This window comes from Martes martes (genome assembly GCF_963455335.1).
Source record: "Martes martes genome assembly, chromosome: 1".
Lineage (NCBI taxonomy): Eukaryota > Metazoa > Chordata > Mammalia > Carnivora > Mustelidae > Martes > Martes martes.
Genome location: NC_137888.1, coordinates 105,501,543 through 105,514,206, shown reverse-complemented (window position 1 = coordinate 105,514,206; position 12,664 = coordinate 105,501,543). Strand labels below are relative to the sequence as shown.

Sequence of the window (12,664 nt, the reverse complement as noted above, 5' to 3'; positions counted from 1 at the left end):
ACCTTCTTCACATCCCAGTACAGTATCAATAACAATCTATCATAATTGTTTTCTTTTCCATTAGTAAGCTTTTTGAGGATAGGGTTTTGTTTTTTACGGGATCTTTGCATCCCCACAAACTAATGTTCAGTGCAGAGTAAAGCTCCACTAATACTTATTGCTGAACGAATGACTGAATGTGAAAGGTTAAGAGTCATTATGAAAATTTTACTCTAAAGGAAGATCACTGATTTGGGAAAGAATTATCACTTTATTTAGACTGTTTTACAGTTTACATATCATTTTCCTTTTTTAAAATTTTTTAAATTTTTAAGTAGGCTTCACACCCAGCATGGGACTCAAACTCACAACCTGGAGCTCAAGAGTCGCATGCTCCACCAACTGAGCCAGCCAGGCATCCCTACAAATCACTTTCTAATTTATCTTTTTTTCTGTTTTAAGATTTTATTTTTGGGGCACCTCTTGGTTTCAGCTCAGTTGTGATCTCAGGGTCATGAGATCAAGCCCTGTGTTGGGTTTGATGTTCAGTGCTCACTTTGCTTAGGTTTCTCTCTCCCTTTTCCTCTGTCCCTCCCCACCATGCACTTTGTCTCTAAATAATCTCAAAAAAAAAATTATTTTTAAGTGATCTCAACACCCAACATGAGGCTCAAACCCACAGCCCCAAGATCAAGAGTCACACATTCCACTGACTGAGCCAGCAAGGCACCCCTTCAAATTATCTTTATATCACCACCATTGGGTATCAAGGAAGGCAATTACAATATCCCCATTTTACAGGGAACAGAGGCTCACCAGACATGCTGATTTGCTCAGGAACACAGAAGATCCCATTAAGGGGATTTGACAGGTCTCCTGACTCCCAAGTCTAGTACTTCAACTTTTTATACACGTTTTACACAGGCTGCCAAAGAAGAACAGAGATAAGACAACAGAGACACTAATCCAAAGTTGCCATTCTCCAGCTAGCCAAGACCTTGGACTACAAGGGGGTCTTGCAAGGCTCCATGGCTACAGACACAAATCAATTTTATAAGGGCATAGGCTTAGAGTCAAACAAACTTAGATTCTAATCCTGGCTCTACCACTTACTATGTGACCTTGAGTAAGTTACTGAATCTCTCTCCAAACTTTATATTCCTTACCAAAATACAGGCATTATACCTACCTCTCAAAGCTATCATGAGATCACTGAATGTTTCAACATTTATAGAAGACCTATTAAGTGCCAGACACTGCTCGGAAGCTAAACCCTCAGAAAGTGTTGGTTAGTTATGATTATCTGGCAGGGCCATATGTTCTTCTGTACTGCATCCACAGGGGTCCAGGCCCCAACTGGCAGCATAACTATACTCATACCAACCCCACCAGGAAGGAGCACTGAAGATTGAAAGTGATTACATTCCAGGAAGGAGACTACTCCTTTTCCCCATTGCTACGCTAAGAGGAAGGTCAGGGTCAACCTTTGTTGCACCCAGTTTCTACAAAGACAGCATAGAAGTTAACATGATCAAATCTCTCCAATCTTCCAAGAGAAACAGAGGATCACAGGAGACAATGATGTCCCTTTCAGGGGCACTTCGGTGGCTCAGTCAGTTAAGCACCTGCCTTTGGCTCAGGTTATGATCTCAGAGTCCCAGAATCAAGCCCTGCATTGGGCTCTGTGCTCAGTGGGGAATCTACTTCTTCCTCTGTCCCTCTCTCCACTCTTGTGCTCTCTCACTCTCTCAAATAAATAAAATCTTTAAAAAAAAATGTCTTTCATTCAGTAGCACAGAAGTTAGAAAGTAAGACTGACTGCTGCTTCTTAGAGCAGGGGTCCTCAGCCCTGAGTCAGGGAATGATGGGTTTGAGGTGGGTGTGCATTGGTGGAGTGTGGGTGGGAATAGTATCCACAGCTCCTCAGAAAGTTATCTGTAACAGTTTGTATTAAAATTTGTGTATATGCATCTCCTAGAAAGAAGATCCATTACACTGATCAGCTTCTCAAGGGTCCATGCCCCTAAAGATGAACCACTATTTTAAGATAATTAGGAAAGAGAGGAAAAGGGCAAGGAGTTTAATTTGTTCCACTCAGGTCAGCCTCCCTGCTAGCCTAGGCTCAGGGTTGCTATAAACAATGGTGTCTCACATCAACTCCCCACCCTAGTCTGGCCTCCAGCCACAATACCCCAGAAAACACACATGGAGGGACCTTAGGGATAAAGGTCTTTATTCAACACAGTTATCTCACTCAGTAACAAAATAACAGGAGGTTAACAACTCCCCTAAAGGTCTAGAGCAGTGTTCAGGGCTGGCGGCAGGAAGCATGGTCCGCTGACATAACAGTGGCAGCTCAGAGTCCCCGGTAGCCACTTAGAGGTCATAGTTAGGGTTCTTCCGAAGTATAACAAAACCTTCCAGAATGGGGGTGACAGGAAGAAACTCCTCAGTGGCCAATTCTGCCCGCTCCCCGTGAGCCAACAGTACTGGGGTTGTGTGTGTCTGGAACCCCGTGATAGTCTTCGGCTTGCCGGCCTGGCCTACCACATCCACTGCCTGTAGGGTGAGAAAATTGCAAGGGCGGGTGTAGCAGATGGGAGTGCAGCACTGCCCATACCAGTTTCAGAGAAGCAGGTATGTGTGCATTCTCCAAGTTCGAGAGCCCTCCCATCTGTTCAACCCCTCACCTGGCCCACACGAACAGACACTGGCAGTGGCCGCAGCTCCTCATCAAATGTAACCAGCATGCGGGGCTGCATGGCAGCCACCAGTCCGTACAATACATAGTGAGATTTGCCCAGGATTACTGAGGGAAGAACAGAGGACAAACATGCATCCAGGTAGGCCTGACCTGAAATCTCGGTCCCCACTCCAGCCCTGACTCTTAATCCCTCAGTGGTTCAGCTGAACGCACACCCCTTCCCTCATACATGGTACCACAAACCAGAGATACTCCCATCTTATTCTGCCCACAGACTTCAAACTTAGTAATTAATTTCCCTCAGTCAATTAGGAACAGACACTGGGCTCAGCTCTTCATCCTCAAAAAATAAAAATTTCTGTGGGCCAGATCAAAAATGGGGGAGATGAATTTCATAAGGCCCTTCATAGGCCCAAAGAACATCAGGAACCCAGAGTGGTAGGGAACTAACTTGGAGTCTGCTCCTAAATTACAAGCTGGCCCTGATAAGTAAGGGTGGAGATGGGGCCACGTGCCACTATGGGAGTCTTGACAGGAACTCACTGTTACGGACATCCAGGAAAGAGACAAGCACAGTGAGCAGTCCAGCCACAGCCACTTGACTCATAAGCTGCCGGTCACTGTGGTAGGGGCAGAGGGTGAGTGTGCCCTTCCCTAAATGTGTCAAGCCCTGGGGAAAAAAAAAAAAAGAGGGAGAGAAAGAGAAGTAAGGGTCACATCTGAGGAGGTGTCACGTAACCTGGCCGTATAGAAATCCACAATTCACTCACATCCTCCCTCCCAGCCAAAGGCAAGGTTCCCCTCATGTCACTACATGTCCCCCACCTTCCATCACCATGGACACCACCCCCTGGTACTCTCAAAGGAAAAGAGTTCTATTCTTTACCTGAGCCAAGCGCACCATGAAGAGGTTGTTGGGGTCCTTGGCATGATACTGGGCTAACTGGCGCAGCATGGCAGCCAGACGGGCATTATTGGTACCTGGAAATGTTAACCATTACTGAGTTGAAAAAAAAGGTCTCAAACATTCCTTCAAGCTACTTCTGATCTTTTTCTGACCAATACTCACCACTGCCCACCATCCCCATGGCAAAGATGGAGTTGTAGGAAACTTCTGGGTCAGCATCATGAGAAAATTTGCTTAGGGTATCCAGGATGTTGAGTCGTGGATTTGAAACAGAGATTAGGGCCAGTGCTAAAGGTACAGCCCGTCGGAGTGTAGGCTCTCCATATCTCAGCTGGTAATAAAAGACAATGCCAAGAGCATCACAGAAAGCAGTACAACAAACTCAGTTATAGGAACAGACTGATGGGTAAAAGAGGGACTTAGATCAAATTCTGGAGAACAGGCATAGCAAAAAGACTATTTCTCCCCAGAGAAAACCCATCAGGAAAGTCTCCTCTGGGGGATCTCCAGGCACCAAAACCAGTATATTCCAATCTTCTCCATGCGATACTCACCAAGTGGCCAAAGGTTCGTAGTGCCATCTCTGCACCGATCTCTTCCCCCATAGCAATAAGGGCAATCCCCAGCACAGCCACTCCCTGCGATTGAAGCAGCAGCAGAACCCAATAAGCTTGGGGAACAAAAAATTCACTCTTGACTCAAGTCCCATGTTAAGAAGAAAAAACTGTCCTGTAGGGGCTCATCCTTATGCCTCACATACAAACCCCAGCCTCATGTCATCTCAATACACAGCACCACCCAGAGGGGCGCTAAAACAAACCCAAACCCAGCTCCCCTGCTCCCCTACACACTTATCTTTTCTCAGAGCCTAACTCAGAAAGCGCCCAGCTGCCCACAGAACCTGATGTGCTCCCATGTCAGCAGGGGCTTCCTTCTTGTCCTTATCCTTCTTCTCCTTCTTGTCCTTGTCTTCCTCTTTCTCCTTGGAGTCAAAGTGTTCGCTACAAATATGGAGCAGCTGCTGTACCTTCAGTACATTCCCAGAGCCTGCGGCATGGTGGTAAGGGTGACGAAGGAGAAAAACAAGACACCAAAAGAAAGCTTATTCCAGGAACTGAACAAGCTAAAGAATCTAAAGCAGATCAGAACAACTGAGAAGGAGAATCAATCTGAAGGAAGGTCCAAGAGAGAAATAAGCAGTCCCTGGGGAAGCACAGAGACACAGACCTGCATAGGCACACACATCCACTAGTGTGTTGGCAAAACTGCGGAATGGCTCGGACACAACCTCCAGCGCCGCCAGGATTGCCTCGATGGCCTCGCCCTTGCCTATAGGACAAATTCAGTGTCGAGAGGACACCTGCTCCCATCTAGTACAGTTTTTGACACATAGTCCCCCCTGCTATACCCAGTTACTGTCAGCCTTTGCCCAGAGAGACAGCCCCTCACCCAGATGGTTGAGGCCCAGTCCAAGAGGAAGCCAACGGGCATAGGTGTCCTTGAGCTCAGTCTCTGACTTCTCCATGATGGTCTGAAGGATAGTGGAAGTGACGTCTCCATTGCAGGATCCCACTGCTATCATTCCACAGGCCAGAGCTGTCACACCTGCCACCTAGAAATAGGAAAATCAGTATAATACATGTTAAGTTATTAAGTAGCTGTTTATCTATCTTGATTCAAGACAGCCAATTCCTACAGGCTACTGTAACCACACTAGGTAATAATCCCTTTCTGATGGTAAGTCAAAGTAACAAAAGCAACCAATCACTGAATATTTCCTATGTATCAACCACTATACCAACTGTTTTGCATACTATTAACATTTAACACTCACAACAACCCCATGAAACAGGTCCTGCTGTTGTTAGTTTTTTATTGATGAGAAAAATGAAACCTAAAGAGATTGAGTTACATGTCCAAGATCACACTGCTTGTAAGCAGAGGTGGCACGATTTGAACTGAGGTCTTTCTGACTGAAGTTGTACTTTTAGCCACCATACTAAATGTATCTATCACTAGAATGACTGCATAATTAAGAAAATTTAAGGTTGGGGGTGACTGGGTGGCTCAGTTGGTTAAGCGTCTGAGGTTTGGTTTGGCCTCAGGTCATGATTTCATGAGTCATGAGATCAAGCCCTGCAATGGGCTCCATGCTCAGCAGGGAGTCTGCCTGAACTTGAAGAAGAGTCTCTCCCTCCGCCCCTCCCCCACTCACAAACCCTCTCTAAAATAAATATATCTTTTAAAAAAACAGAAAAAAAGAAAGAAAGAAAGCTTTAGGTTAGTCAATAACAAAAACAATGAGTGAGACAGAATCAGTCACCCCAAGCTGGATTAAGTTACTCCCCACTCTAGTCTGACTACTTCCTCATGGACCCCAAGGGCTGGAACTCAATACCAAAATGTTACCTCTCTAGCCTCAATACCACGTGAGGTTTAAAATTCTAGCTCCAAAAGATTTCACTGAAGTGATACACACACCCCCATAAACACACAGTACACACACACACACACACTTTTTTCACTACTTATTACAGAGAGTGGTAAGTCTCGGAGCACCTTCCCTACCTCCCCTATATGTCCAACAGCCTCTCCTCACCTCCATACTAGACTTGGAATCTCCCATCACAGGGAGCAGCAGTGTTAGAACGTCTTCACGATTGGAGCCAGCATAAGCCAAGCCTAGCCTGCAAAAGCCAGGGAGAGGCAGTCCCAGACACACAACAAAGGGCAGGACAAGGAAGGTACAAAAAGAGGACTGGTCATTTATTCAGTATTTCAATAATCACCAAGAGCCAAATATTCAACAGATAGGGTCGTAGCCCTTGGCAATACAAAGGTGAAAAGGACCCAGTTCCTGTTTTCACAAAGCTTACAAGTTGAGTACTACCACAAGAAGAAGCAAGAAGCTTTACCCAAAGATGGAACCAAGTCTCATGGTGTTGCTGTTGTGAAGAACATAGTCTGAGAGCAGTGCCAGAGCGGGGTCACACTCATTCCGGACCCCAGAGTTCACGATGCCACAGGCTAGAAGGGCTCCTGACTGCAAAATGCAAACAGATTCTTCACTCAGGCTACTCGACCTTCCCCACCACAACGGATACAATGTGGACTTCATTGCAATTTCCACCTTAACTGGACTTAAAAACCAGGTAGACCTTACCAATGAAAGGGAGGCCCAGACGGCCCTAGAACATGGTAGGAGAATGTCCCCATTAATGAGTTATGCCCAGACCAACCTTGATATAGTCCTCAGAGGAGTACAAGTACTTGTCAATCTGGGTGAGGCCACCATCCACATCCCACAACAGAATCATGCCAAGGGATGCAGCTGCACTCAACATTCCTATACCAAGAAAAAAAACTATCAGTCTTAAAATGGCCCCACCCTGAGAAAATTATTACAAAGAGCTCTGTAAAAATACAGCCCTGGGGATCCCTGTCACATTAACACATGAACCTAGAAGGATAACAAAGCGGGGCACCTGGGTGGCTCAGTGGGTTAAAGCCTCTGCCTTCAGCTCAGGTCATGATCTCAGGGTCCTGGGATCGAGCCCCACATCGGGCTCTCTGCTCAGCAGGGAGCCTGCTTCCCCCTCTCTCTCTGCCTGCCTCTCTGCCTACTTGTGATCTCTGTGTGTCAAATAAATAAATAAAAATCTTTAAAAAAAAAAGAAAAAGAAAAAGAAATGATCAAAGCAACACAAAGACTGGGATGGCTGGGTGGTTCAGTTGGTTAAGCCACTGCCTTCGGCTCAGGTCATGATCCCAGGGTCCTGGGATCGAGTCCCACATCGGGCTCCTTGGTCAGCGGGGAGCCTGCTTCCCTCTCTGCCTCTGCCTGCTTGTGCTCCCTCTCTCTCTCTCTGACAAACACATATATAAATAAAATCTTAAAAAAAAAAAAAAAAGCAACACAAAGATAAAGTAGCCATAAAGTTATACCATGGTCTTTGTTCTTGTAAAGCCATTTGTTGCCATCATCAGTCAGGAGCTTGTCTTGGCCAAAAGCAGCATTCACAAAGCCATTCACAAAAGAAGAGGCCAGGTTCATGCGGGCAGAGTCCACTTGAGAGCCACTGCCCCCAAACCCTGAACAGGAGGGAGAGGAAAGGAAAAAGGTTTAGAGTAGGGCAAGAAAGACACAGCATGGTGGCTGGTCTCTGGCTCTGAACTGGCCACTTGGGATGCTCTATCTTTGCCCCCAACAGTGACCTGGAGAAAAGGTACATGTGAATTCTTAGCTCTATGGGATAGATAAATATGTTAGGCCAAGCCATCACTCCAAATACAAGGGGCATAATTAAGAATCCTCCAGTCCTCACACACATGGAGATGGCTACTCACTGTTGTTCTCTAGATGGGTTTTATAGATGTCATCAGGCACCTTGGGCTCCATGATGTCCAGCTGAAGGGAAGTCAGAGAGTCACAACTGCTCCCCCACTATTCCCCCACTACCATCTCTTCTGCTATCCCACTGAATGGCAATTCTAACCAAGGAGAGTCTAGTCAAAATTATAGACAGGGACATGAAATGCCAGGTAGAACCACAAACAAACAAACAAAAAGGCCTTGATGTAAAAGGGCAAAGAGTCTCACCTCCCGAGCTAATGCCAAGAAGTTGCTGTTGAGCTGTACATTGGACATGATCTCTGTCAGGTCCTCATACTCCTCCACATCTTCACTAAGTTCCAGAAACACCCCATGCCGGCCAAGCATGAATGCCATCTGCTTCTGTACTACCCTGTGGGAGACAGTCATCACATCTACTCAGTCCCCATCCATTAAGAAAAGCCCCTCAAGCCTTAACCAGAAACTAAAAGTCCCAGTTCTTCATGCAAATGCCTCATCCATGAGCTCCTCTCTTCCTTTGCCAGGTTCCTTCCTACATACACATCCTTGCAGGAGGTGAAGATGTCTTCTACCAGCTCCATGTCATTGAGCATCAACGCCAATCTCAGAGCTTCAGGAAAGCGACTGAACTTTCGGAACACACCCAATGCACAGCGCAGCAAGGCAGAATTCTCAGGCTCAGGCACATAATTCACACAACTACAGAGAGATATATAACAAAGCAGTCAGGAAGTACCAGGCATTCATTTACCCCATTTAATTCACTTATCCAAAATAAATACTGAGTGCCTACTATATACGAGGAATTATGCCAAATGCGTGACTACTAAGGAGACACGAAGTCTCCTTCCTCAACAAGCTCACACACCTCAAAAAATCAACTGCAGCTAACGACGCTGAGAGAACAGAGGAGGAACAACTGAGAGGGAAATGCTGAGGAAGCTAGGCCTTCCACCCATCCCCACCATGCTCGCTCACCTGGTAAGATAGAGGCAGACCTTTGCATACGCATTCTCATCTATGTCCTTCTCCAGCATATCCACCTGCTCAATTTCCATGAGCAGGTCACAGGCCTCATGCTCTGCATTATGGGCCATATTGTAGGGGACAATCTCCTTCACCAGGGTCAGCAGTGGTTCCCGTTGTGTCTTTTCCGCATCGTCCAGCTCCTGCCACTCCTTAGCCACTTCCCCTGCGAGATGCCTATGGATAGACCCAAGATCACTGAGCAGGGGGCACAGGCACAGCTTCACAGGAAGCACTTCTGTGACCCAAGGAATTCAGTGTTTGGGAAATGCAATACTCTGGTACTCCAAGAAAGAACTCAGAATTCTGTCTCAGAACCCCTTTGGATTCTGAAGAAGGAAAGGTCTTACCTGACATACTCGTGACCCCATGATGCCAATTCCTCCTGGGAACCCACCAGCCGATACTTGAGGCACTCACGTTCCCCACTCATGGTCATTGCCAAAACAGAGATGATGTCAGCAGCAAAACGCTGTAAAGAAACCAGCGGTTTAGGGGCACCTGGGTGGCTCTGTGGGTTAAGCCTCTGCCTTCAGCTCAAGTCATGATCTCAGGGTCCTGGGATCGAGCCCTAAACTGGGCTCTCTGCTCAGCAGGGAGCCTGCCTCCCCGCCTCTCTGCCTACTTGTGATTTCTCTCTCCATCAAAAAAATAAATAAAATCTTGAATAAAAAATTAAAAAAAAGAAACCAGTGCTTTAAAGTCAAATCCAGGTTAAGGGGAGTGGGACATTATGGAGTTAAGATTATGGTCACTATCCCCCAAATTAAGTTGTAACTATCCCCCCAACTTTGTATTAGAAACTTATATACTTTATCTAAGCTAAGCCTCAAGATAACCCTAAGGTTGATGTTGCTATTTCCTTTTTAAACCAATATGGCTGAAGAATGGTAACAAGGAAAGAATGAAGAAAAATGAAGACTCCGAATTTTATTCTAGGTGCAATAATGAACTATTAAAAAGTTTTAAGCAGAAAACATTTTCATAATCTAAAAAGATCACTGTGACTGCTATATGAAAAACAACCTAAATCAAGAACAAAAAGAAGGCAGCCAATTAGGAGACTGTTGCAGTCGTCTAGATTGACTGAAGACTTCCTCGATTACTATTGTACCAATAGAGAAGTGACTGAACTAGAAAACAAGTTTTCTAGTTTGAAGTTTTCTAAATTGAAACAGAAAACAAGTGAACATACACAGAATATGAAAGAAACAGAAAAATCAAGGTTAAACATAAGTTTAAAGTAGATCATGAGTGGTGTCTGGCTGGCTCAGTCAGTAGAGCACAGGACTCTTGATCTTGGAGTCTTGAGTTCAAGCCCCACCCTGGGCACCGAGACTACTTTAAAAAAAAAACAAGATCCACCATAAATGGCAGAAAACAGTGTATTCTAAGAAGGCAATCCTCCTGTCAGCTCTTATGCCAGTACTTTGACTATGACAGCTCAGTTCAACCAGCGTGGATTTCAGGTCTATTAGGCTTCCTCTGACTCCCCATGAGCCCCACAGTCTAGATGAAAAGGAACTCCTAAGCTAGGCCTCCACCAGCTTCTGAAACAGTTTACCTTATTCTCCCCAGGGGCCATGTTCTCATAGATTTCCTTCAGTTTGCCATAGTGTGGACGCAGAAATTTGAGAGGCTTGGGTACTGAAGTCATGGAAGTTGTAGAAGATCGAATTTGCCTCCGCAGCTCCTCCAGGGCTGGTCGGTACAGGGATGTGTCCTTCTCCTGATCAGGAGATGTCAGAGCTCAGAGCCACATCTCTCAAGTCATAACACAGAAGTGTTTAACTAACAACTCCCCTAGGAGAGTAACTGTGTCTTATTCATCTGTGATTCCCCAACTCCCTTCTCATTGCCTGGTACGAAAACAAATGATCCCAGTTAAGAGTTGAATTAGAAAGCTACAGAATCTTTGAAATATCCTTTGTAATTCTCTTATCCCACAACAGTGTCATAATGCAACCCTAACAGTCCATCTTTCCTCATACCTCATATAGGAATTGTTGCCCCAAAATGGAATTAAACAAATAGGCAGGAAAGATCCGAATATGTACCCACTCCTGTCAACATCATGACTCACCCCCAGTCGTTCCACGAGCATCTCCAGTTCATCCTGAAGTTGTTTGTCCTCCTCAGACTGAGGGTTGGGGGAAGAAGTTCATCAAGAGAAGAAATCCCAAACACATCCTCCTCCCATTCACCCTGGGGCAGGTAGAGAGTGAGCCTGCCTCCTTAGGAGGGACCAGGTGGACATAGAAAGAGAGCAGGAATGGCACCTTGGCTGCTGGACCACACTACTTGAATGCCATACTAAAAACAAGCGGTGACAATGACCAGCCCGGGCCCACCTCACGAGTCGGTGGTGAGGGCTGATGGGGTCGGCGGAGGCGACAGCGCGAAATGGAGGATGAGGGACAAAGAGTGCCAGGAGCCCGGAGGATCGCCCCATCCGCCCTCTCCCGGACGCTGCGAGGCCGTTTAGAGTCGGGCCCAAGGCCTAAGGGGCCGCAGTGACTCAGCCCCGCGGCCTCCTCCGCCGGATCCCAGGGCCGAGCCTCACCAGCTCCTGTTCTTTGTCCTTGTCGCCAGCATCTCGCCGCTCCTTGCCGCTCGGCTTCTCGTCCGCGACGCCCTGTGCCGTCGCTGGGGGTTGCTGAGGTTGCACCGGAGCCTTGTCCCGGCCACCCTCCTCCATCTCCGCCGCCACTGCCGGCCAGCTGCGCGCGCACCGTTCGCACCGCCCCGGTTCCCATATGGCTTTGCGCACGTGGCCCACGGCGCCCCGCCTCCTGAACGCGCCTGCGACCGGAAACGCCGCTGGGACCCACCCACTCCCGCTTCCTGGGAGACCCCGCCCTTGGGCCCCGCCCACGGAAGCCGCCCCAAAACTACAATTTCTAGCTCCCGGGGAGTGCTAGGCGCCGCCCGGGCTTGGACCGGGACTTTCCTGAACGCTACCCGACGGTGCAGTCTGCAATCTGAGTAAGGTAGCTGCGCTGCGGTAGATGTACAAGCTTCGAGCCAAGGGACCGCCCGTAGTGTTTCCCCACAGCGGTGTGAATAGTACCCACAGTGACTGCCCAGTTGGCTGCGTGGTGGGACAGACGTACGAGATTCTTCAAATCTGGAATCGATTGCCTGCCTTTGTGTGAAATCTGTAATCTGTATCTACTGCCTCCCACACACCACGGTGGAATATTAACCTCATCACGTGCCTCCGCCCACTCCCCCCCACCCCCCCCCACTCCCCCGTTGTTGAAGGACAGTGCTCTGCATATTATCTGGAGGCTGTGTGGCTGCAATCTTAAATCCACCTGAAGAGCCTGGTCGAAATCTATGAATAAAATATAGTCCTATGCTCCAATGCTAAATTCTGGAGCTAAAAACAGATCAAGACAAAGTCTTTGCCTTCAGTCTCTTGTCTTTTGGTCTCCCTCACCCTGTTTTGACTTAGAAGGGGTGTGACGGACACTGTTTCTGTCAGGACTAGTTTTGAATGATACATACATAATGTTTTCACAGTCTTTTTAATTTGGTTAGGCTGTGTCCGTTTCACAGAAGAAATCATGTAGTAAGTAGTAGAATCAGGATTTGAACCTTGATCATTCAGTCTTCTAAGCTCTTGATTGCGTCAAGCAAACAAACCTCCATGTTTCCTCTTCGTTTGGGTTATCTGTATGCATCCAAAGCG

At 47.0% G+C, this 12,664-nt stretch overlaps 1 protein-coding gene across 1 annotated transcript; it reads right to left on the bottom strand.

Annotated features, from left to right (window-relative positions):
• Positions 1-2,195: 2,195 nt before the first annotated feature.
• PSMD2 (proteasome 26S subunit ubiquitin receptor, non-ATPase 2) lies at positions 2,196-11,732 on the bottom strand. The gene is made up of 21 exons (XM_080819891.1): positions 11,534-11,732; positions 11,054-11,110; positions 10,535-10,699; positions 9,321-9,442; positions 8,923-9,147; positions 8,485-8,643; positions 8,191-8,335; positions 7,938-7,998; positions 7,536-7,682; positions 6,830-6,936; positions 6,506-6,633; positions 6,190-6,277; positions 5,040-5,202; positions 4,818-4,919; positions 4,492-4,637; positions 4,145-4,228; positions 3,753-3,921; positions 3,570-3,664; positions 3,227-3,353; positions 2,670-2,788; positions 2,196-2,538 (listed from the first exon to the last, which is right to left on the bottom strand). The coding sequence occupies exons 1-21, from the start codon at positions 11,666-11,668 to the stop codon at positions 2,356-2,358; spliced, it is 2,727 nt and encodes a 908-aa protein (XP_080676017.1). The 5' UTR covers positions 11,669-11,732; the 3' UTR covers positions 2,196-2,355.
• Between the last annotated feature and the right edge of the window lie 932 nt (positions 11,733-12,664).